At 49.4% G+C, this 25,019-nt stretch overlaps 1 protein-coding gene across 9 annotated transcripts in view; it reads right to left on the bottom strand.

Moving 5' to 3' along the window:
* Positions 1-25,019, bottom strand: part of TENM4 (teneurin transmembrane protein 4) — a 744,941-nt gene that overhangs the window by 383,172 nt on the left and 336,750 nt on the right. For all 9 annotated transcript variants that reach the window (XM_023238928.2, XM_045038070.1, XM_045038066.1 and 6 more), the window contains 2 exons: positions 5,118-5,405; positions 269-538 (listed from right to left, as the gene is read on the bottom strand). In XM_023238928.2, coding sequence (XP_023094696.2) covers positions 269-538; positions 5,118-5,405 — 558 coding nt within the window. The remainder of the gene's footprint in view (positions 1-268; positions 539-5,117; positions 5,406-25,019) is intronic.

The following is a 25,019-nucleotide window of genomic DNA, read 5'->3' as shown; positions in this document are numbered from 1 at the left end:
GCCCCCACCACAGGCACCTTGCAAGTAATAACCCTGTGCCTGAGGCACCTCCCAATCTGAACACCCGGAAACAAAGAGCAGCGACCCAATCTCTGCTGTGTCACCAGTGGGTAGGTGTTTTGTGTGACCGTGCAAAAGGCTCTGACTTTTGACCACTGAGAGCAAAGCAATTTTTCACCACCTTTACCGGAGCCCCGAGCGATGGAGCAGAAAATCAATATTGTAATTAAAACCCCGGCACCTGGCACAGGCCAAGGTGGCCACTCACCGGTCTCGGTGTTCTCGTGCTCAGTGTCGGTGAGCGTGAGGTTGGAGTTGGCCCGGCTGGACAGGCAGGAGCTGCGCCCTGACCGTGTGCTCCGGCCCCAGAGCCGCACGGGATGCTCAGGGGACAGTACAGTGTCGGCCTCAACGTCGGCATCAGAGCTGGCCCCCATGGAGTAGCCGCAGTGTGGGAGGCCTATGTCTGTCCGGTACAGGGTGCCGTGAGGGGGCGTCACCTCTCCCAGGCCTAGCTCACGCAGGGTGAAGTTGGCTCCTGGGAGGAAATGCAGGTAAGCTTGGTTAGGGTCTCCTGAGCAGGGGTCTCCCCACCAGAAACCGGGCCGCCCACCCCAGGATTCACTGTTGTCTGGTGAGCTTGTGTGGTGTTCTGCCCACGTACCCCACTGCCGAAACGGCTCCTTCTGCCCCTCCCCCATCAGCCCACTTCCTTTGTGGGCCTCCACTTCCTTTAAGGCCAATGCACATGGCCCCTCCTTTGTGAGGTCTCCCCTAATTCCTACACCCTGGGCGGGAGTCCTTGCTTCTTCCTGTATTCAAGCCCATTCTGAGAGTCCTTGGCCCTGGTCATCCTGCACAGTAGAACCAAAGGCCTGACCCTTCTGCTGGTGATGACTTCAGCAGGGGCAGGGAACCTGTCATGCTCATTCCTAAATCCCTGTGCCTAGAACAAAATGTGGGACTCAGTAGGGGCTCAGGAGATGTCTGTTAAATTGAGCCTTAGGTCTCTTCTTCTGATCGAGAGAGGACTTGCCAGAAAGGAGCACTCCTGAGCCGAGTGGACGCCTAGTTGATGAGACGCAGATGGCTGCCCTGGGACCAGAAGGTCCTTTCTGGTCAAGTCGGGAAAGCCTAGAACACGACAATGAAGATGGTGACTGGCAGAGAAAAGGGGGCCCCAAGCAACACCACGGGCTTCCTCACGCTAGGCAGGGCCTGGACCATGGCGGGGATCTGCAGGCTTTGGAGCAGTCCAGGGAGCCAAGCACACAGAGCTGGATTGCGGAGAAGTCTTGAGGGCTCGGGGAGGCCTGGAAACATCCAGGACTGAGGTCAGTGAAGAGGTGGCTGAGGGGAGTTCACTGGGGGATTAGCATTTGAGCAACAAAGGGAATGGTAACTTCCAGGAAAGACACAGCCTCCGTGTTGCACCTGAATGTTGGCTCAACGTCTGTTCAAGGACGGCTTCCTCCGTATTTCTAGTATTCCCGTGAGTGTTTGGGGGATGAAGAAGAAGGGGTGGACAGAGGCATCAACAGTCCCATTCCAATTAAACCACTTCTCTGGGAAATGGCTTTATAATCAGGTAGCTCCCACATTTAAGCCGATTCCAACTGGCCGTGGGTTTACAGACAATGAGCAGGGCGTGGTGCCTGGCTTTCCAGGCAAGTGGGGGAGCTACAACCAAATACACGATGACAGGTGGAAGTCCAAAGAGGGGAGATCCATGGAGAATGTTCTGGGAACACACAGGCAGAAGGTGGGAGCTCAGAGGACAGGTTTGCAGATGAGAGTGAACTTGGAGAAAGGAGTAAAGAGGGGAGCATAGACGCCTGAGCTTTGAAGGATTCCTGCAACCAGGGCCAGGGCTCACTGGGAAAGCCTGCAAAGCCAGGATCTGCCAGAGAACAGGAGGGGAGCCAGCAGGGAGAGCCATGCACACCATGGTGTGCATCAGTCTGCAAAGAAGCCCTGTGCTCCCGAGCGTCCCGGTCAGCTCTGGGCCCAGACCTCTGTACTGACACAGAGTGCATGTTCTGTAGAAGTTTCAAGAAAACAGGCAGACACACTCTGGCAGTACTTTGGGGGATGGATAAAGAGAGGGAAAGAGTGGGGGAGGAGGGACCAGCGGGGCCGCTGGGAAAATAGGAGCTGCAGTGGAGGCAGGGTGCCCCAATCCTGTGGCTTAGGCGGTTCATGTTGTTCCAGCCTTAATATGAGGTTAAGGTCATGAAATAGTTCTACACTGGCTGGCAACTGATGTCCGGGCCCACCCAGTGCCCCCGGCCTCCGCCCTGTCTACTCTTGCCCCTCCCCATAAACAACCCCCAGCCTCCCCATGATGTGGCACAGCAGGGACCTCTGGGCTCCGCTCAGTGGCCAGGCCTTCTGGTTGGTCAGGGTATGGGTCAGACCGATGTCAAATATTTTGAATATCCCCTATGTGCCATCCTCTGGTCTGCCCTCCCTCTGTGCCCTCCTTCTAAGTAGAAGAAACTCCACATTGGAGACAAATCCCCTGTCTGCTTTCCATCCTCTCTGCACACCATACTCACTGCTTGCCCCATTTACCTCTCTCTGATCTCCCTTCTCCACCCCTATCTTGTCCCCTGCCTCTGTCCCAGCTCATGCTTGCCCCATTTACCTCTCTCTGATCTTCCTTCTCCACCCCTGTCTTGTCCCCTGCCTCCATCCCAGCTCATGCTCCTGCCCTGATGGGCTGGACCTCTCAAGGAAAGCCAGTCACACATCAGAAGAATGTGAAATAAACAGCCCAGGCTGCATCAGTTTCCATGTGGCTTGCCCTATATACCCTTTTAAGCAGCCAGAGGCAGCGTGAATACGAGTGAGCTGAGAGATCTGTGGACGGAGAAGTGCAACGTGATGGCTGACTCTGAGGGCTCAGCGATCCCTTGGAGCCGGCTCAGCCCCTCTGCAGTGTGAGCTTAGGAGATTTATTTCCCCAAATGTGGGAAGTCCTTATGATCTGTTGACTTTATGGCCTTTTGGCGTCTTTCATGAGGATCCCAGGATACAGGCTGACATATCACCCTGCTCAACCTTGACTTGTGTGATCTTGGGCTGCTGCAATCACCTAAGCCACAATGTTCTTGTCTTTAAAGTGGGGGTGATAATCTATGACCTGCTAGCCTCACAGAATTTTTAAAGATCTCGGGAGGTAATGGGTGGGGGAGTACTCTCTAAACTGTCATGGCCATGTCTGCCTATGAAATGGGAATGATTCTTATTTAAAATTTGTAATGTTTATTTATTATTTTTGAGAGAGAGAGAGACATGAGCAGGGGAGGGGCAGAGAGAGAGGGAGATACAGAATCCAAAGCAGGCTCCAGGCTCTGAGCTGTCATCACAGAGCCCAACTCGGGGCTCAAATCCACAGACTGCGAGATCATGACCTGAGTCGAAGTCGGATGCTTAACCGACTGAGCCATCCAGGCAGCCCTGATTCTTATTTTTTATAAAGACAAGAGGGGGCTCCTCTCTGCAGCCTCCTGTGCTAGGGTGGCATCCAGGCCAAGCTGGGCCAGTCAGGGCTCACTGAGCTCTATCAGGCATGGGCGGGACAGAGCTGGAAGCAAGTTTTGATATCCTTTTGTCCCTTCTCCTCGTTGAGACCCCGAGAAGGCAATGAGTGGTAGGCAGAACCTTTGAAGCATCTGCTCCACACCAGGCACCGTGTCAAGTACTTTATTTACAATCCTCATTAATCCTCATGACCATCCTACGATTAGGATCACCGTTAACCCATTCCCCAGGTGAAGAAGCTGAGGGCAGTAAAAAAGGCAGATCCAGAATTGAAATCGAGATGGGTCAGTTGCCAGTCTGAGCTCTTAAGCACAAGCTGGAAAAGAGCTAAAGATCGTTCCTCTTTTGAGCCTGAGAGGCAGCATTACAAACAGGCCAGCTTTCATGTGGATTCAGGCCTGTGGGAGAGGCCAGGTGGGTGTCAGGCTATATGAGGGTATACATGTTTGAGACCGGCTCCTCTTACCTCTGTGATCTGGGGCAAAGGATTCAGCTCGGGGTTGTCGTATGGATTAGGTAACAGTGCCGGAATGTATATAAACCACACAGCACGCTGCCTGGCTAACCCTGGCTGTGGAAGGGAAGTGGGTAGGGCAGAATCAGCGACCGGTAGCAGCCCGTCAGGCATCACAGAGGGCTCAAGGGTCTGCAGGCAGAAAAACAGGAATCACTGCAGCACCAGGGTAAGGAACAAATACGGCAAGTGTGGGAATCATGAGTAGGTCTGCGGGTTGGAGCATGGGTGGCAGGGTGTGGAGAGGCGGGGGACAAAATAGTCCAGGAAGAAAAACGGATCTGGGGAAGGTCCCTTATGCCAGCTAAGGAGCTCAGGTTATGGACAAGGGGGAGTCATTCCCAACTTCACTCCAGGTGCAGTGCAGAGAATGGCCCAGAGGTGGCAGCACTGGGTGAAGGGGGGCTGTGGTCAACCCTCCCGGGGAGAGAGAGGACAGTCACAGAGTGGATGAAGAAGAGGGATGGATTTGAAAGTTACTTTGGAGTAGGATGGACAGGCTCTGGTGACTCGTGTAGGCCGGAACTGAAGGAGAGGAGTCAGGTGCCAAGATATTATCCAGTTACCAAGACTTTAGGTCTATTTCAGGAGCAACGCTTTGATAGACCGGGACGATACTTGAGGCAAAGAAGGTAATACGTCTGTTGAATGGATACATATATGACGAGTAATAAAACGAATAACTGACTTACTCCGCACTTAATGTTAGCATGCTTACCGCTTGCAACATGCCCCTCCAGCCCACAATTCAGTGCAGCTCATCTAACATATGGGAACTGAGGCCTCCCTGAGAGCTGGTGGCGGTTCTGAACGCAACCCCAGTTAGTCTGACCCGGAGCCCAGCTTGTAACCAGCTCTTTATGCCCACGGACCGGGTGACCACGAAGATGAACTTAACTAAGCGTGAATGACAGGCAGGCTCTGACCAGATCTGGGAGCCAGAATAGCCGAGACCTGGTGTTGGCCCGCGTCCTCCCGCCAGCTGTCTGCTCACCTGCGCACGCACCCAGGTGCACAGCTGCCCCGCCCACCCCAGCCCGGCCCCGGGCGCCCTCACCTGCGCGGCAGAACTCCTCGGCCTCTTGCGGCACCATGTCCTTGACTCGGCCGCCGTAGGCCAGGCGGGCGTCCTGGTCGTAGGCCTTCAGGGTCTCGCTGGAGCTGTAGGACTTCTGTGGAGCCTTGCCCTCCTCGCTGTCCGCGGACGAGCTGGTGTAGCGGCGCTCGGCGTCGCGGCGCCGGGTCAGCGAGCGGTACGGCTTCCTCTCCTTCACGTCCATGGCCTCCGGCCCGCGCTCCTCCACATCCACGAACAGGGTCCTCGCCGCACTCAGAGCTGAGTGGTCTGCAGCAGGGAAACCAAAGAGAGGGTTGAGCCCGGGCCCCAGGAGGCAAAGGCAATACCCGAATCCATCCCGGCCTCGGATTCGCCCTGCGATGCTGTGGACGAGGGACTTCAGACTTGGAGAGGGGAGGGCTCCACAGCCACAAAGAGATCAGTAGCGGGGGAAGACTTGCACCCGGGCCCTCTGAGGATGAATCCTCTTTCTGCTACTCCGCCTAGCCGCCAGGAAGAGGCTTCAGCCTCCCCTCCAGTGATGGGTATCAAGGTAGTTGAAAACAAAGACCAGAGGGCACTGATTTCAGCAGTCTCCCTAGATAGGAATCATGTGTTTGTTCCCATCATGTCCCCAGCTGGGATAGGGCCTGACACGGAGCTGGGGCTCCTTAAGAATTCGTGAAATGGGGCTTCTGGTTGGCTCAGTTGGTTAAGCCTCAGACTTCAGTTCAGGTCATGATCTCACGGTTGGTGGAGTCCAGTCCCGCATTCAGATTCGCTCTCTCTCTCAAAAATAAATAAAACATTTAAAAAAAAAAAGAATTTGTGGGGGCGCCTGGGTGGCTCCGTCGGTTGAACGTCTGACTTTGGCTCAGGTCATGATCTCACAGTTTGTGAGTTCGAGCCCCGCATGGGGCTCTGTCTGACAGCTCAGAGCCTGGAGCCTGCTTGGGATTCTGTGTCTCCCATGCTGTCTGCCCCTCCCCCCCTCAAAAATAAATAAAAACATTAAAAAATTTTAAAAAAAAGATTTTGTGAAATGAAAAACAATGCAGGCATGTGGCTAAGCACTTAGCACACACTATCTCATTACATGGTCACACGGCCTGAGATGTTATTCTTGTTTCCAACCTTTTTTGGAAATGTGTCAGAGTATAAATAACCAATTCACATGTATCATGACCAGATAATTAAACAACTACTGGATAATTGTCTGTTTTCTCCCACTAATAAGTAAGCTCCATGAGAGGAGGCACTTTAGCTCTTTTGCTCACTCCAGAGCCTGGTGCATCTAATATACACTTGTTTATTTAATTGGCCAACCAATCCCCATCTGACAGATGAGAAAACCAAGGTTCAGAACCTCCTTCAAGGTCACTGAGGCGGTAATAAAGCCCGGATCTGAACCCAGGTCTGTTAGGCTCTAAAACTGGAGTTTTTCTGTTCTATCACACTTCCATGAGTCCCCTTCCTTCCACTACACAAAAGTGTCCTTCCAGCTAGGCTGACCCTGGCCACCATGGCAATCTGAGAACTCCCTTACGTCCAGACCTACAAGCCTCAACAGGGACACCATCAGCACCTGGGGAAGCCACAGTGTCAGCCCCATTTGCCTGGGTGTTGCCAGGGTGTCTGATTGGTGGGAAGCTCCTGATATCACTTTTTTTTTCTTTTCCCCATTGGACCTTTTTGCTCTAAACGGACATCCTGGGATTTTTTTTATACCCGTGATAGCACTCCCTTCTTCCTTCCAAATGTCTTCCTTTGGCTCTGGAATAGCAAATGCAGCCCCATACAAGAGCCAGGAGATAAGCACAGGAGGAAAACAGAATATCCTGAGCGAGGCTTGATGAGAGCTCTTATGTTTCTTGACGCATACAGCTTTCTCAGTTCTTTCTTTCACTGTTCCACTTCTTAGAGCCCTGTGGATATACAAACTGTGCAACTGTCCTGTAGAAAAGCAACAGAGCAAGAGCTATGACCAGTGGTGCCATGCTGGCGTGGAGGCTCCGTGCCTGGGGTGGGGTCTCTGACAGACGGCGGCGAGGGCCGGGCCTGCCAAGAGGACAGTTGGGCACTCAGTGCCTGCAGGGCTGCAATGTAGCAAGCAGTACAGGGTGGCTTACTCATTTTTAAGACAGGTTAGAAATTTGGACTTAGACACAAAATGTGTGATTTTTGGATTCTATCCATGATTTCTTCAAATCTCAAAACACTTTGTAGGCCAAACAAAACACACTGAAGGTTAGCTTTGGTCTGATGGGTGGGTGTTTCCAAGTTCTTCGTTCAGTCATGGACAGATGAGGCATCCCTTTGGCCGAAGATGCCCTCTTCCCTACCAAGACCCAAAAGGCCATCTCCCGGGGAAGGTCTCAGCCTGGTTCCACTGCAAGCTCTGCTCATCTGGTTACAGAGCTCTCTAGACCCACTCAAAGGGGTCCATTATGTCCTAACCTGGAAAGCTGCATCACTTCACTTAGCAAAAGAATGGTCTGAGGTCACCACTGGTAACTGGTTGGAGTCTTTGGGATTTATCACAGATCCCAAGTGTCTACTATAGACTTCCTTCTACATGTTCTCCATGATTTTCCAAGAGTGCAAACATTTGTGATTTCATTGGTACCCCCTAATAACCACAAAGCATATAAGACAACTATTTTCACCCCCATTTTATACATGGGGCAACAGTGACCCAGAGCCATCCAGCTGTCTGCCCAAGGCCACACGGTGAGTTAGTAGCAAAGCCAACATTACTAGACAGACAATGCCTTAGGGTGGCAGCTAGAGCCAATCAAGATGTGTAGGTGATATTTTTTGGGTCCCAGTTCTCAAAATACCCATGGAAATTAGTTCTGGGACAAGGAAAAAGATGTAAGATACATAGAAATCAAATCACCTTACTGACGCCCAAACCCAAGTTTCCGAGCTCTGGTCTCTTAACATTCAGTCTTCTGACACTGGCTTACGCAGTGATAGTTGGTCGTCTGAGTACCTGAGGGGCAGGGCTGGAGGGAAGACCGGTGATAACACTTTCTACTCCAGGGCTGTGACACCTTTTTGCCTGTGATCCGTAATTTGAAAAACATCTTACGTTGTGACTGGATACACACATTTATGTATATGAATGCGTGTGTTTGTGTGTATACAATGGAAAGAAGATTCACAAAACCAAAGTTACCACATGATGAACAATGTATTCTGATGTTTCCTATTTCATTCTCTTTCAGTTTTTTAAAAAGGCAGACGATAACTCTCTAACTTGACCCAATACTGGCTTTTGACCCAAAGCACTGTTCTGGTCTAATTTGGATGAGGATTTATGGCGACTGTCACCTAGCCTCTGTGCCCTCTGGCCCTTCACCTCCAACCCACCCCCCTGGATGACAATAATGATGATGATAATATAATAAGAGTAAGCACTAAAGTAATGTTAGCCATTGTTAATACTAGTGACTAATAATTCATAATAATGATTTCATAATAATAACCAATATTATGTTATTATTAGTAGCTAATATTTGCTGAGTACTGTTACTAATATTGTACATGGTAATATTTTAATCCTCACTTCAATTCTGTGTTATAGGTACTATGACTATCTGTAAATTACAGGTGAGAAATTATGAGGTTAAATATATTGTCTAAGGTTACACAGATCTTGAGTGGTGGACCCAGAATTCTGGTCCAGGGGTTGAACTTGGCATATGGATACAGCCATGAGATGATTTTGCCTCGGTAGGTTGTGCCAGATGAATTTCTTAAGCCCAGATCATTCCACTACCCTGTTGATGCCTCTCTAGGAGCTCAGAATAAATTCTTGTCTCCTGGTCAAAATGGAAGGTTAATCTTTGATCTGGCTCATTTCACTTCCTTCTCACTGAGTCACTTGCAACCTTCCTGGATGTTAATTCTGTGGCCTCTCTGCCTTTGTTCATGTTGATTTATCACTGTACATCCAGCTAACTCAATGGTCTATATTCATGTCGGCTTTCCCCTTGATGGCAGTTCCCTGAGGGCAGGCCTGGCATCCACAGAGCTCATGAAATGCGTGTGGAGTGAATGAATGAATGAATACAATTACTTGACAGCTACTTTTTACTTCTTACCAATCTTAGGTGATATAAAATATTAGTAGTTTGATTTAGGTACATATGTATTAGATATATCTAAAATTGAATCAAAGGCATTGCTTATACGACTTCTTTTAAAATTTCAAAGGGGCACCCAGGTGACTTGGTTAAGCATTCGACTCCGGCTTGGGTCATGAGTTCGAGCCCAGCATTGGGCTCTCCACTGTCAGTGCAGAGCCTGCTTCAGATCCTCTGTCCCTCTCTCTGGCTGCCCCTGTCCCACTCGCTCTTGCTCTCTCTCTCAAAAATAAGCATTTAAAAAAAAATAAAATAGGGGCGCCTGGGTGGCGCAGTCGGTTAAGCGTCCGACCTCAGCCAGGTCACGATCTCGCGGTCCGTGAGTTGGAGCCCCGCGTCGGGCTCTGGGCTGATGGCTCGGAGCCTGGAGCCTGTTTCCGATTCTGTGTCTCCCTCTCTCTCTGCCCCTCCCCCGTTCATGCTCTGTCTCGCTCTGTCCCAAAAATAAATAAAAAAACGTTTAAAAAAAATTAAAAAATAAATAAATAAATAAAATAAAATTTCAAAGTAAGCCTACGTTTGAAGTATGTATCTAGTATGTAGCAGCTGTGTGACCTGGGACAAGTTATTCAACCTCTCTGCGCTTCAGTTTCCTCATCTGTAAAACAGCATCAGCCTCTTAGGGTTGTTCTGAGGATTAAATAATAGTTAATATATGTCCCTGGTACATACTGTCCCTAATACATAGCAGGTGCTCAGTAAATGTTAGCCATTATTATCATCAGAAAAAAAAGCCGACATTTTATTTTTAAAAGGCACCCTCTAGGAGGCTCCAGCTGAGCATCAGTTATAGCTGGAGAGGAACATCCCCTCAGAAACGTACGTTAATAAGGCTGAGACACATTTTAGGCTGTTAAATTGGTGGATGACTATGTTTTTTTTTTATCAGTGTGTGCCTGTTGACCAAAGACACCGGCTTCAAGGCAAAGGCTCAGTAACTATGAATTACTAACAACACAGCCCCGAAACTCACAGCTTCCCTGTCACAGAGCAGAGGCAGGGAGAACATTTGCCTTGCTCTTATTCCCCTTTAATTTTTTTCCCCAGTTTTGAGTTAATATAGTAATTCAGTAAATGGTAAATATCTATTTTTTAACAGATGGGAGGTTGGTCATGGTTCACACTCGGCTTGGCATTTAATAGAGGAGGAAGAGGTTGGGAGGTGAGAGGCGACAGTGGAGCGATGGTCCCAAGCACGGTGACGCACAGACCAGGCAGGAGGGTGGAGGAATGCTGGGGAGGGGGCCCAGCTCGGACCCACCCGCCCGGCCCTCCCCGCCCAGGCTGGGCAGCCCAGGCACCTGGCACACATTCATGTTTCAACATGGCAGTCCCTCCTTACCCTGCTGACCAGGGGCTCCCCCCTGCCCCTAACTCTATTAGCCTGACCTTCCTGACCCTCCCTCTGCTCCTTCCCGCTGCCCACAGAGCACCTGGCTTCTCCCAGACGCACACCCTCCGTTTCTGTCCCTCAGAGTTGCCGGCCATTTCTCAGACACCCTGCACCCTTGCTGCCACGGAGCCTCTGCATACCTGGCTCACCGGGCTCACCTGAGGGAGATGGGGCAGGAGGGTGTAGGCAAGAGGTCACAGTGCTGCATCCTTGCTCTCTCCCTGCTCTGTAGCCCTTTGTCCACTCATCTGACACCAGGAAGTGAATCAAGAGCTGGACCCATCCATCTCCAGACCTTCCTTCCCACAACCCTCCACCACGCACAGTGACAGAACCAGCTTCCATGGTCTCGCTCCAGCCACCTCCTGGCTATGGGGCTCTGGGCAGGCTGGAGGTGTTGGCTTTATTAGATGCTTTGTCAACTAATGTACCTTATCCCTATAGGCAGAAGGGATTGGGAAGTGACTACTAGCCGTGTCGTCATCATCATCATTATTGACATGTTGTTATTTCTGACCAACATATCATGTAACTGCACCCACGTAACATGTGTGAGACCCCGGCCTGCTCCTGAGTAGGGGCTTGCTGAAACTCTTCTTCAGGTAAGACCCGAGCACCATGAAGATGTCTCCAGAGAGGAGTTCATTTCCACAACCTGTTACATACATACTTATGCTGGGCCCTGGGGCCGGAGATGAGCAGGACGGAAGCCCTCTGTCCAGGGTGTCAGCCAGAGGAGGCGACTGCCAGTGCTTTGCTAAGCAGGACCTACGCTTCTCCACGTTTCTCCTTATGCAGACACGGGTGTCATTCTTGGCCTCTCTATGGGGAAGGAGAGTGGGCCCCGGACAAGGAAAGGGAAGAAATATGTGTGCATCGAGCCCTGCCCTCAGTGCCTTCCACACAGCCCCGTAAGAGCCCTAGCCAATTATCACTTTAGACAGCAGGCGACATGACCTGGGTGGTTGGTCAAGTTCACGCAGCCGGTAGGTGACTCTAAAATCTACATTTCAGGCTTTTTTTTTCCCTCTTTTACACAGACCTGGGCTCAGATAGATCTGGAAGGTTTGAACAGAATGTGGGCAGGGCTGGGGGACCCTGGTGGTGATGGTGATCAGGGTATGATCTCAGACAGGAAAAGAGGTAATAACAATAGAACGACTACCACGTATCGAACATCTACTCCTGTGCTGGGTATTTTGTACACACTATTTCCAATCTCTGCAGCAATTATGCAGGTTAGATACATGCTCTTTTATATTTTCTCTTATTTATTCTTGTTGTGCAAATGAGATAACAAGCTCACGAAAGAGATTACATGACTTGCTCTAGACGCCATGGTTTCAAATGTCAGGGCCTAGTTTTGAATCAGGAGAAAGGTATTGCACACCTAGTACCAAGGTTAATTTACTTAGCAAATGCTTACTGAGGACCTTGACTGTCCTAAGCGCTGCAGAAGATGTGCTGAGGTAACATGCCAGGCTTCCTTGTTTCCCTCCCTCCCCTTGACCTCTTCTCCCACCCCACCTCTTCTCTCCCGCACTGAGTTCCCACCCTGCTGTCCCAAGCCTCACATGCGGTCTATACAATGGAGTACTACTTGGCAAGGAAAAAGAATGAAATCCTGCCATTTGCAGCAATGTGGATGGAACTGGAGGGTATTACGCTAAGTGAAACAAGTCAGTCAGAGAAGGACAGATATCACGTTTTTGCTCATATGTGGATCTTGAGAAACTTAACAGAAGACCAGAAAAGGGAAGGGGAAAGAATAGTTACAAATAGAGAGGGAGGGAGGGAGGCAAACCACAAGAGACTCTTAAATACAGAGAACAGACTGAGGGTTGATGGCAGGTGAGGGAGAGGGAAAATGGGTGGTGGGCACTGAAGAGGGCACTTGTTGGGATGAGCACTGAGTGTCGTATGTAAGCGATGAACCAAGGGAAGGAATCTACCCCTGAAGCCAAGAGCACACTGTATACCCTGTATGTTAGCCAATTTGACAATAAATTATATTTAAAAAAAAAAAAGACAAATGAGCTTCCACCTCCTTGGAGCTTCTACATAGTGGACAAATCGGCCAAGGAGAGAGGCAGGGGAAGGACCACAGGGGCCCCTCGCCTGGGCCAGATGGGCCAACGGTGGAGAGAAGATCAGAGACCACTGCCCAGAGAAAGTGACATTTAAACTATGACCGAAACATGTCAAGTAGAAGTGAGCCAGGCCAGACAGTTTTGAGGTAAGGAGAGAAAAGAAGTCTAGATGTGACTTTCTGTTTTCTCTGACGTACAGTAAAAATGCATTTCACAATCCAGAACACACACGCATGGACACATTTCTAACTAAAAAAAAAATTTCAGAAACTATGCCTCATCTTTCCTCAAAGGTGGACTCTGACATTTTCTGTTTTATTCTTCTCTGCCAAAACAGGATCATGGATGGCTTGCCAACCTACGGTGTGCAAAGCACTGTTCTAGTCACAGCATGGATGAAGCCGGAGGTGTATGAGGACTGGGACCAGAGGGAGACCCCGTTACTCTCCGAGTCCAGCCTTGAGGGAGAGAGAAAGGTGGAAAGGGAAGCCTGAGAGCGGAGGAGTGAGCAGCCTGGTGGAGAAAAAGCAACTTCCATGAACAGTTGTCATCCAAGTGGGCAGTAAAATGCAAGCGAGCATGTGGCAGAAAGCCTGGATGGGAGGTCCCTGGAGAACGTGTCCTCCACGTCTTGGGTTTTGGAAGCCCTGATGTGGCGGTGGCCGGGAGCTGGCCTGGAAGAATGGCACAGGTGTTGGACCCGGGAGAGAAGGGGAGATGGGCAAAACAAAGCTTTAGGTGTGGGGGGAGAAACTCAAGAAGCAAAGTTGGGCCCTTCGTGCCGGCTCCAGCAATATTTATGAGGGGCAGGGGCCCGGAACACTGGCAGGGAGACCTGCACAGACATACCTCACTGCCAAGGAACCTCGCCCCTGCCAAAGCCCTCAGGGAAACGGGGGCTGTTACCACCCTGGGTTTCCTTGTGACCTACAGAACAGCCGGAGACGAACCAGGAAATTGACTGAATTCCTACCGGACTAAAGTTTTATAAGTTTTCCTTAACATAAGCACATGGTGATATTTTTAGCTCTTTGTGTGTCAAGATGGGCCCATAAATATTTCAGAGCTAAAATGTGTTCTATAAAATAGAAGTCCCGGGCATTATCTGTTTGTGTATGTGTGCATAAGACCATCATAAAGTTTTACTTTCCTTACTCCTTCAGAGTTTGGTGTTGCAAGTCCTTTGTTTTAAACCCTACTGTGATATGAAAGTGGATGCCAGAAGTGGAGGGGACATCTGTGCTGTGTGGGGACTGTGTCAGGCTACATGTGCACCAGAGAACTAGGGGTTATCCCCACTTTACAGATTTGGAAACTGAAGCTCAGAGTAGCAAAGTGATGTCCAAGTTCATACGATATGCCAAGACCGGAATCTGGCTCTAAGTCTGTGTTCTCTATAATGGTACCCAGAGCTCACTTCTCTGGCCCTGTCACTTGAGGGAATGTCTTGCTTTTAAACACAGTGGCACAGCGAGGGGCACTTGGGTGGCTCAATCATTTGAGCGTCCGACTTCTGCTCAGGTCACCATTTTACAGCTCACGGGTTTAAGCTTCACGTCGGGCTCTGCACCGACAGCTCGGAGCCTGGAGTCTGCTTCAGATTCTGTGTCTCTCCTCTCTCTGCCCCTCCCCTGCCTGTGCTCTCTTTCTCTCTCTCTCTCTCCCTCTCTCAAAAATAAGTAAATAGACATTAAAAAAAAATAAAAAAACAGTGACACAGTGATTATAATAATGGTGGCTAAGAGCAAGGTCTTGATATGCATGACCTCATTTTATCCTCACCATATCCCCAAACCACCCTTATTTTATAGCTTAGAAACCTGGGACTGAGAGAGGTTAAGTGCCTTGCCCAGAAGACCACAGCAAGAAGGTATCAGAACCGGGATTCAAACCTGGGTCTATATGACCCCAAGGCTCAAGCTTTTACTCATAACCTATACTGCTTCCCACACAGGTCATCCCGTATTTTAGTTTCCTCAGATGTTCTATTTGCTTTTTCATTCTGTTTTGTTAGCAGTATTAATTCCTTTGATGGACCAGGTTAGCAACTACCCTGGACTTTCTGGGAGGATTGCTGTTATACCTGCTGCTCGAAGTGGCCCCAGACAGTGTTGTGGGCCAAAAAAAGGGTTTTTTTGGGAACACGGTGGAGTGTGGCTGTGTGCCCAGCCAAGCTACTGGGATATCCCTAATCAGTGGCTGGCAAGCAGGTGACAGATGGTGCCATTGCCTACAGGTGCCATCTCGCCCTTTTATTTGAGGGCCTGTCACAGGCCAGGTATCGGAGGTGACTGTTGTATGGGCATCATCCTCCGATCCTGAGCTCAGAGAGCTCCCACCAGAGCTGCCTAGACCACTCAAAAGGGCTGAGCGTGCACAGGACCTGGGACGCAACAGGCCCTCAACCCACAGGAGGGGGTATGAGGGCGGTGTTTTCCACATTCTTCCATCCAGATGCTTCCTCCCGGAGCTACCTACCAGTCAACGATTCTTTATAAATGAGGACCTCTTAGAGTCAGAAAATGTGGCATTTACTATCTTAAGATTGAAAGTATCATCAAAGGTCAGCTGGTCCATGCCCCATCGATGTCAGTCCCCTCTGTGCCATCCCCAAGTGGTCATGCCACCTCCAAATCTGGGGACCTCACTACCTCCAGGGAAAGTTTCGTGTTTCCTGACATGTAGCCGAAGCTCCTTTTAGCTTCCTTCCAAAGGCCTCAGCTCTAATCCGTGGGGTCCCAGGGAGGAAGTCCAGCGCCTTTGTCCCAGCAACAGCCCTTCCGGCCTAAAGACAGACTTGTCTGTGTGTCCTTGAGTCTCCTTGTCAGGCCGAACATCCCTCCTAAGATTTTCAAGCCCTCACCTTCCTGGCGAACTTTCCCTGGGTTCATCCATCCTTGCCTGCTCTTTCCCATCCACCAAGCCTTTCCAATCGGTGGGAGGGGGGCAAGGGTGCTGGGGACAAGGAAGTGGATCAGACACAGTTAGAGGGACAGACACATCTAGATGGTTCCAGCACAGTGAGCACAAAAGAGCAACTGACAGAGATGCTCGAGGCAGAGTAGGGGACATCAGCTCAGGTGGGGCAGGCAGCAGGGCAGCCAGAAAGAGGTCACAGCTAAGCTGAGGCCCAAGAGCTGCACAGGAGTTAACCAGGGGACAGGGAAAGCGGCACGCTCACGTTCATCCGCACGCCGCTCACGTGGGGTGGGCTAGAACCCCTGGAAACCTCTTGGTGCAGCTGAAATGCCCCCCACGCACCCCTCTCTTGCACTCACTGGGCAGCTCAACTCCACGTGGCTTTCTAGGAAGCACACCCACCCAGCCCAGGTGTGCTGGCTATGTGCTGCGACTCAGCTTCTCCATGGCCCTTGAGAAATTGTTCTGCCCCTCAGCTCCCCCCGGAAGGGGCTTTCTCCTTCTCCCTGGAGAATCCATTCAAGGGCCAAGCCCCAAACCCAAGTTTTATCATCAGCATGCCAATTCTCTGCAAAAAAGTGTGCAAAGGCCCTGCACAGATTTCTGATTCTCTATGGGCTTCTTACTCTGGGACCACATTATGAGATCATCAGAGGGAGGGGAGAGGCAGTCGGGCTGATTAATTACACATCCCCTCCTGTGTCCGAGGCTTAAACCCATAATTACCTGGGGCTCTTGTGTTAGGCCTCCACTCTGGAGGAAGAGCTGGAGGAGAAAACTGGCACCACAGGTAGCAAGGACTGACTCCGGGCTCTGGAAATAGTGAGTCTCTCAGTTGTTACACTAACTCCGTCCATCCCACAAGAGCCCCGAAGATTTGTGAAGGTAGCCACTGCTTGTGCCCTCTTGCTCTGCCCAGGGCTCTGTGTCCATAGAAAGAAGAAAGCTCTCAGGCGGCTGTGACTTGGTGATGGCCACACCAGCAAGTAAAGAGACAGGAGTTGCCGGGTTTATGTTTCCCTTCATAACCTCAGTTTTCTCCTCTGCATATTGGGGTGGTGTGAGGGTCATCCCAGGTAATCCACGCCGGAGGACTGCCTCTATGTACACACACACACACACACACACACACACACACACACACACACACACACGTTGAATTCAAAGTACTCTGTCAAGGGCTTCAAGTTCTATAAAGTGTAATGATCGCAAAGCCCTTTGGGGAGGAATCGGGAGGGGTCCTTGCAGCAGACAAAGTTTGTTCGCAAAGGTATCCCAGAAAGGGATGCCCAGTTGCAAAGCAAGGGAGAAAGAAGTGGCTTTGGCAGAATTTCACTTATATCTCTGTGTATGCAAGCCTCAAAGAGGTGGAGGGAAAGACCCATAATGATGGGAAAACCCTAACTGCCTGAAGCTGCCACCATTTCCAATAATTAAAGGCAGACTTAATAGATATTAGGGCCCTCTTTCCAGCAGCTGGGTGGTCAGGCAATTTTTATTTCAATAATTAGCTGCTGTAAGTCACACGGAGCTGGAGACAGATAAAGGCAGGGCCAGGCTCTCACGGAGCTAATTGTGCCCAGAGTCCTACACGCCTAATCAAGCCTTGCGCTGCTCGTATCCCTTTCATCCAAGGCCTCAAAGGACCTCGCCATCGGTAATTAAGTCTCATAAGTGCTGCAAGGAAAGGGATTCTCCTTGATGGTCTGGATGAAGAAGAGGCTGCTGGGGTGGAGGTGGGGCAGGCAGCCAGGTGGCTGGCCCCAGGATGAGGAAAGAGAGCAGGAACAGGCCCCAGCCTCCGAGCCTGGGCCCTTCAAGCCTTTGGCTACTGTGCACTCTATCCTTAGGCAGGAAAACTCGCAGACCTTGTGGCTTCAATGGCCACCTCCTGTTGAGTCTGGCTCAACCTGCCCCAAACTGGAGACAGCCCAGATGGCCACGGAAAGCCTTTCCAAATGTATCAACCTGGATGGTCTCTGGTCGATGTATTTGTTGGACACACAAGGTCAGGCAGGGGTCATTCAGATACCACTCTCCTAGAATCTTAGAATTAGAGAGGAACATAAAGGATATTAGTCACCCAAGCCCCATCTGAAGCTTGGAATCCTGCTGTGAGTCCACATGAACACCAGTAAGGTTTTGCTTGATCTCGGATGATGGGGCATTCACTCCTGACACACTTCATCCTCTGAGCAGTTGCCTTCAAAGGTTAATAATTCTTCTTCTTCTTCTTCTTCTTCTTCTTCTTCTTCTTCTTCTTCTTCTTCTTCTTCAATGTTTTATTTATTTTTGAGAGAGAGAGAAACAGAGCTCGAGCGGGGGAGGGGCAGAGAGAGAGAAGAAGACACAGAATCGGAATCAGGCTCCAGGCTCTGGGCTGTCAGCACTCACGGACTGCGAGATCATGACCTGAGCCGAAGTCGGACGCTTAACCGACTGAGTCACCCAGACGCCCCTTCGAAGGGTCTTTCTGATAGCAAAAGCTAGAATTTACTGATTTCCAGAGGCTTCTTGCTGGTCCTAACTCTGCCCTAAAACCTCGCAAACAAACCTAATCCCTTGCCCTGCCCCCGCTCTAACCCCAGAATAAGATTTCTCTTTCTCAGGCTTCAGAAAGCAGTGAAGCACAGTGGTAAAAAAACATGAGCTTTACATCCAAAGCACAACCCAAAAAGAAAAAAAAAACTGATAAACTGGACTTCACTGAAATTCAAACCTGTGCTCTGTGGAAGACTCCATTACTAGGATGAAAAGAAAATATTTGCAAACTGCATATCCAACAAAGGTCTAGCATCTAGAGTACACAAAGAGTGCTCCAAACTCAACAGTAAAAAACAACAACAACAACGACAACAAAAAACCCTCAAACAGCCCAATTAGAAAATGGCCAAAAGACATGAGCAGATATTCACCGGGGAGGATACACAGATGGCAAATGAGCACGTGAAAAGATGCTCAACATCACCGGCCGTCAGGGACATACAAATGAAAACTACAATATCCCCACGTACCCATCAGAGTAGCTAAAAGAAAAAATAGTGATAACTCTAAATGCTGGCAAGGATGCAGAGAAACTGAAGTGCACACACATTTCTGGGAGGAATATAAATTAGTACAGACCCTCAAAAACACTTTGACACTTTCTCATGGAAATAAACACGCAATTACTGCACAATCTAATGACTGCGCTGTGAGTGTTTATTTCTCAGAAGTGAAAACTATGCTCACACAAAAACCTGTACAACAATGGTTGTAGAGGCTTTATTCATTATAGCAAAAACACTGGACAGTCCGGATGTCCTCCGACAGGCAAATGGTTAAATAAAGGGAACACCATGGAATACTACTCAGTGAGAAAAATGAATGACTAACGATACTGACTCTCTAGAGAATTATGCCGAGTGAAAAAAAACACAATCACAAATATTATGTCTTATATGATCCCATTTGTGTAACATTTTTGACATGACCAAATGTTGGAAATGGAGAACAGATCAGCAGCTGCAAGGGGTTAGGGATGGGGCAGGGGTGGGAAGGAGGTGGGTATGGCTATAGAAGGGCAGTGTGAGAAATCCTGTGGTGCTGGAAAGGTCCGCTATCTTGACTGGACACACTTAGCTACAGGTGATAAAACAGTACAGAAGTCAACACACACATACACACCAGTAGGACACATGCAAAACTGGGGAAATCTACATATAATGAATGCATTGTACCAATGCCCCCATCCTGGTTGTGATATCTGCTCTCCTACTGATGTGCAAAATGTTACTGCTGCGGGAAACCTGGGTAAAGAGTGCCCAGAATATCTCTGTATTATCTTTTACAACTGCCTGTGAGCTACAATTACCTTTATAGAAACTGCAATGATAACAATAGGTTTTGTGAGTCCAGAAGACCGGGGCTTGAACCTTGAACCTACTAGGTACTTCCTGTGCAACTCTGAACAAAGAAACTATCTGAGACTCAGTTTCCTCATCTGTAAAATGAAGATAAAGTCCAACATCTTACATGGCTGTCCTGAGGCTTACATGAGGCAAACCTTGGGAATCTTCTTTAATTCCGTACCTGGTGCATAAATAAGTATTCAATAAATAACGGTAATAGATGTTACAAGATAATACAGGGAAAATGTTCCTGTGCCTTCTCCTAATTCAGTGCCCACTCACCTTCCTTCCACCCTGGCCATCCTTCTCTGAAAAAGTTCCTTTTGATCAAGATCACTCTTTAAAATACCAGGGTTAATAGCTGCGATGCAGTGTCAGTATCAGCGATGCTCTGACATCTTAGTATTTCTAGCCACGTTGCCATACTTTACATGGGTTTGTTTCTGACCAATCATTAACTGCTCATTTTCTGTGTCATGTATTTCCCCCCAATAACGTAGCGAGCTGCTCAGATCCATAGTCACTTGACAATTCTTAATCATGTACTATGGGCAGGTACAACAAACACCACCGGTGTGGTATCACATAACAATCACAAAGTCCTTAGGATAACTGGGGAAGTTAGGTGTGGTGGGAGACTACCATAGAAATGACACCTCCCTGTATTTTGCCCTTGTGCAGTCTCCCACACTGACTCCCGGGTTGTCCATTTTGCACTGGCCGAGGGGCCCAGGGGACATTAGCAAACGGGATTCAGAAGCGTGAAATACCCTTGAGTTTTGGGTTTGCCTTCTCTGGCTACTTTTGGAAAACATCTATCATATAAAGAGACTCAGGCTGGCCAGCTTGTTGCTAGAGGCAGAGGGCTGAGCCTATGAAGCCCCTGGAGATTGCAGCCTCGTGAGTGAGCTCAGAGTAAAACTGGCTGAGCCACCTAGCTCTGCCCAGCCTAAAGTACTGACTCTTAGAAACCAATAAATGGTCATTTTAAGCTGCTATGATTTGTGGTGGTATATTACATGGAAAGGCTAACTAATGCACATATTATAATTCCCATGTTACAGATGAGGAAAGTGGGGCTCAGATCATTGAATTACCTTTAAAAATAAGAGGAAAGGGCTCCTGGGTGGCTCAGTCGGCTAAGCATCCAGCTCTTGATTTTGGCTCAGGTCATGATCTCACGGTTTTTGAGTTTGAGCCCCCGGTCAGACTCTGCGCTGGCAGTGCGGGGCCTGCTTAGAATTCCGTCTCTCCCTCTCTTTCTTTCCCTCAAAATAAATAAATAAACTTAAAAAAAAAAAAAGAGGAAATGTCATGAGAACAACAAGGATAATGGCTAATGTTTAAACAGTACTTCGGAGCTTATAAATTTCTTCTACATGTTTGTGTGATTTAAATTCATCAGCCTCTACTCTTTTTGGAAAGGTATCAACGTGATATTTATACTGTATTTATATTTCAGTAGTTGCTTAATTACATGCTCCAGACTGTATGGAGATAGGGATCACGTCCATCTCGTTCAGCATCGTTCAAACTTTGAGCCTTGCAAACAGTGGGCACTTAATAAATAATGACTGATTAACGGAACAAACACCTCTGAGTAACTATGTCATGGTCCTGTATTAGATAAGAGGACTGATGTTCACAGAGGTGAAGTTCCTTGTTTCAAAGTCGCACAGCTACCAAGAGGCGGGGCTTAGACGCAGCCTACGTCTTTTGACTCAAAGTGCAAAGGTTTGCCTTAAATTCTCTGCGTATCCCGAGGGTGAGACAGACAAGGAAATGAATAACTACCCCACAGTTAGGAGGGAATGTTGTTGGATGAATTCCACATGTTTAAGGAATGCCAATCCCCATGCTAAGAGGATTCTGATCAAACCAAGCTTCCAGCTGAAGCAAAAATATGTTGCAGCGTGAACCCCAGTGCCTGGGATCAAAGATGACTGTTGGCACAAATCCCACGTCAGCGTGTACCATCCAGCCCCCAACCCCCACAGGGCACCCCAATCCAACACAAAACTCTCCAGCAAACGCAGGAACACTGAACAGCTCTGCCCTTGGCCCTAGGCCAGGCCGCGTGCTCCTTAGCGAGGGACCAGCAGATATGAGGGATGAGCCCTTCAATCTCCTGCTCCAGGAGCCCCCTTCCTTCTACCTGGTCTTTCCCCACTGCCCACGACACAGAGATGATATTCTCAGAATGCTCTTATCGGCTCTGCCCTGGGAGCCCCAGACTCTAGCCGAGGAGGTTCTGTTTACCCTCCCAGCCACCACCAGGAACAGAGGAAGGACACAGTACACCTCCTAGGCTGCCCTGGCACCACGGTGGGCTCACACAGACTCAGCAGAGCCTCTCCACCTTCCCACAGAGCCCTGGGCCTGTCTTCTCCGTGGGGAAGCTCTGGCCTTTGGCCCCTCTGCTGGCTAGTGTTACACATGGCTCACTGCAGTCCTGGCTTCTTGGGGCCACTCACTTTGTTCTCTTGATTGTGGCTCTATATTCGGTTTCATTAAGAAACTGCTTGTCACTCTGTTAATTCTGGGGGGTTTGGGTTGTTAACCTCAGTTCACTGTAGCAGTCTTTCTGGCTCCTCCAGCCAGGAGAGGAAGTAAACCGGGGCTATGCACTCCTCTCCAGGGCTGGAACGCAGTGGGGTCACGGCAGCTGGGGCCCAGCCTGGCCCGTACTAGCCAGCACCAGCCCAGATTTGTCTAGTACGGTGTTTCTAATGCAAAGTCCCTTCTCATCTCAAAAAAGTCATGGAGACCCCGAATGCTGAATGCACATCCTCTCCGTCCCCAGCTTACAGAAGAGGACATTCCCAGGCAGACAGAAAGTCATACGTAGTAGCTAAGAACCAGACTGCTAGGGTTCAAATCCCAGCTCTATCACTGCCCAGCCGTGTGCCCTGCACATGTTACTCAACCTCTCTGTGCCTCTTATGTGAAGTAGTTATAGTCACTGTCCCTAGCAGACAGGGTTACTGGGTGGACTGAATAAGTTAATATGTGTAAAATACTTAGAACAGACTTAGCACTTGGCTGCTATGATGATGATGATAAGATATTTCATTCCAGCCCAGGTGCAGCTCTGGATTTCTCTACCCCACACATACTGCTGCCTTCAGACAAAATGCCCCTGTTGAGCATATATATTCATTCATTCAGTCACTGAACAAACATATACTAGGAACCCACGATGTGCCCGGATCTACGCTGGGGTGCACGGTGACAAGGGTTTCACTATTGTCCCAGAAAGACAGAAAACAAACCATTGTTTTAACTGGTGTTAAACTGGCCTTGAATCTCAGCCTTGCATTTACTAGGTATGAGCCAAGTCACATGGGGCCTCACTTTCCTGATCTGGAAGATGGGGAGTTATTTATACCCCTGCCATCCTGCCTTTCGTGAGGACCCCCATGGTCATCTGGGGGCCTGGACAGAGGGCGAGTGATGGTGTCTTCTCTGAGCCCCGGCTCTGCTCCAGCTCCGGCTCGCAGGAGAGGAGTGGTCCCTGAAGCAACGGCCTGTGCACAGTCAATGTGCAGTCCTGTGCTTCCCCAGAAACTCGAGCTCTCTTCAGAGAGAGGGTTTTAATTGGCTTAGGCTCTGTGCCCACTCCAAGGGAGCATCACAAAGCAGGGATTAGCCCCCTAGGAGGGCCAGGCCCCACAGACAGGCCAAGTGGCTGGAAACCAGCCTGTCTGCCTCGACCTCCCAGTGTTGCTCCAGAGATGGGCTGCCTTTCCCTCTCTTCCCATCCCCTAAGGGCAAGGGAATGGTGTTTAAATCAGACCCTTGAGCTGAGAAGCAAATGGGAAGGGCCTACAGATGATGTTTAGCACAATCTAGAAAAAGCTCAGGCTTAAAGTTCACAGTTTGTGACAAACAATTGGATTTACCACCACTGGGGCTGCACAGAGAAAACATAATGCTGGGGTCTTTCCTGGACTGGGCACTTTATAGTTTATATGTCACTACCAATCACACTACTTCTGTTCACACTGTCCTGTTCTGAGAAGTAGGTTTTATATCTTTATTTCAGCAAGGAAGTGTGACAGGCAGACAGGGATGTGGGGTGCCGGCTTAGGAGAACTGACTTTGATAAGTGGCTTTGTGATCCCAGGCCAATGACAATAACATCTAACATCCGAATGATGAACACAAACCAAACAGTCGGTATCATTTACGAGGCACCGAGCACGTGCCTGATAATACTTGTTGGCCAAATTATTGCCATTTTATATAATTTGTGGCTCAGAAGGGGCAAGGATCTGCCCTAAGTCACACAGCTTTACAAGGGAGCTAGGATTCAGAGCCCCACATGGAGAGTCTCATCTTTTTGAGCTGTATCACAGAGCTGATCTGATAAAGATCAGTTGTGTTCAGAGGTTAGAAGTGTCACAGGAACAGGTGGGTGTAGCTTTGAAACTGTGAAGCACTATGCAAATATTTGTTATTCTTGTTGAGGAAATTAAGGCTTCGAGAGGTGAAATGATACGTCTAAGGTCACCCAGCTGGCAAAGAGCAGACCGGGACTTGATCCCAATGTTCTAATGCCCACTGTCCCTTCCACTGGGCTGCAGCTGCCATCTGGAACACCTGCCTACACAGAACAAGGGCTACATATCTGCAGGAGCAATCAGGCTGATGATATTTAAATACGTGGCTATTTGAAAAATACAGCGACAAGCAGTTGAGAATAAATGCCAAACCTCTAACTGGTTAGGAATACCACCTGGGGGCACAGAGATTTGTCAGCCTGACTGACGCTTCCTGCTTTCATGCAATGTGCAGAGACACTCATGCAGAAGCAAGGCAGGCTGCGAGCTGGCAACAGTGAGCGGGAAGAGGGCCACACGGCTTAGAAAACAGCACTGGCATCCAGTGCCTCACTCATTCTGTGTCGCATCCCTCTGAAGGGAAGATTTGTTATTCCTGTTTTCTTGATGAGAAGCCAAGGCCTGGAGAAGCTCAAGACTTATCCACGGTTGCACAGTAATAAATGCTTGAGCTGGAATCTAAACCCACAACTGTTTTAGTCTAAAAATCTTGACTCCGTTACCTGCCCATCTCTGCTGTCCACGCCACCATTGCTGCTTGGGAGGGAGGTGGTAATGTGTGTCTGGTGCTCTGGGATCTTAGTCCCTTGGTCCGTTCTCCTTGGGACCTGCTGGCTCACATGTCTACTTCTGTGCATCATCTTTCCCCCACTGCCAGCATGGAACCCTGAGATGGTCTTTGTTCACGGTCCTATCCCGAAGGACTGCGCTGTCTAGCAGGGGAAGCTGAGCCAGAAGTAGATAATCTCCATTCAAGATCCTGCAGAGGGGTGGCCTTGTGCAGTCTGGAGGTGGGGGAGGAGTCAGGCTGGCTTCCTGAGGGCACTGATACTTCCAAGGGCCTGGGCTGCAGTGGGAATCTGCCAGTCATTGGGAAAGGGGAAGAAGGGGAAGGAG

The sequence above is a fragment of the Felis catus genome, chromosome D1 (assembly GCF_018350175.1).
Source record: "Felis catus isolate Fca126 chromosome D1, F.catus_Fca126_mat1.0, whole genome shotgun sequence".
In the NCBI taxonomy this organism is placed as follows: domain Eukaryota; kingdom Metazoa; phylum Chordata; class Mammalia; order Carnivora; family Felidae; genus Felis; species Felis catus.
Note: the sequence above shows the minus strand (reverse complement) of the source record. Positions and strands in the feature narration are given on the sequence as shown.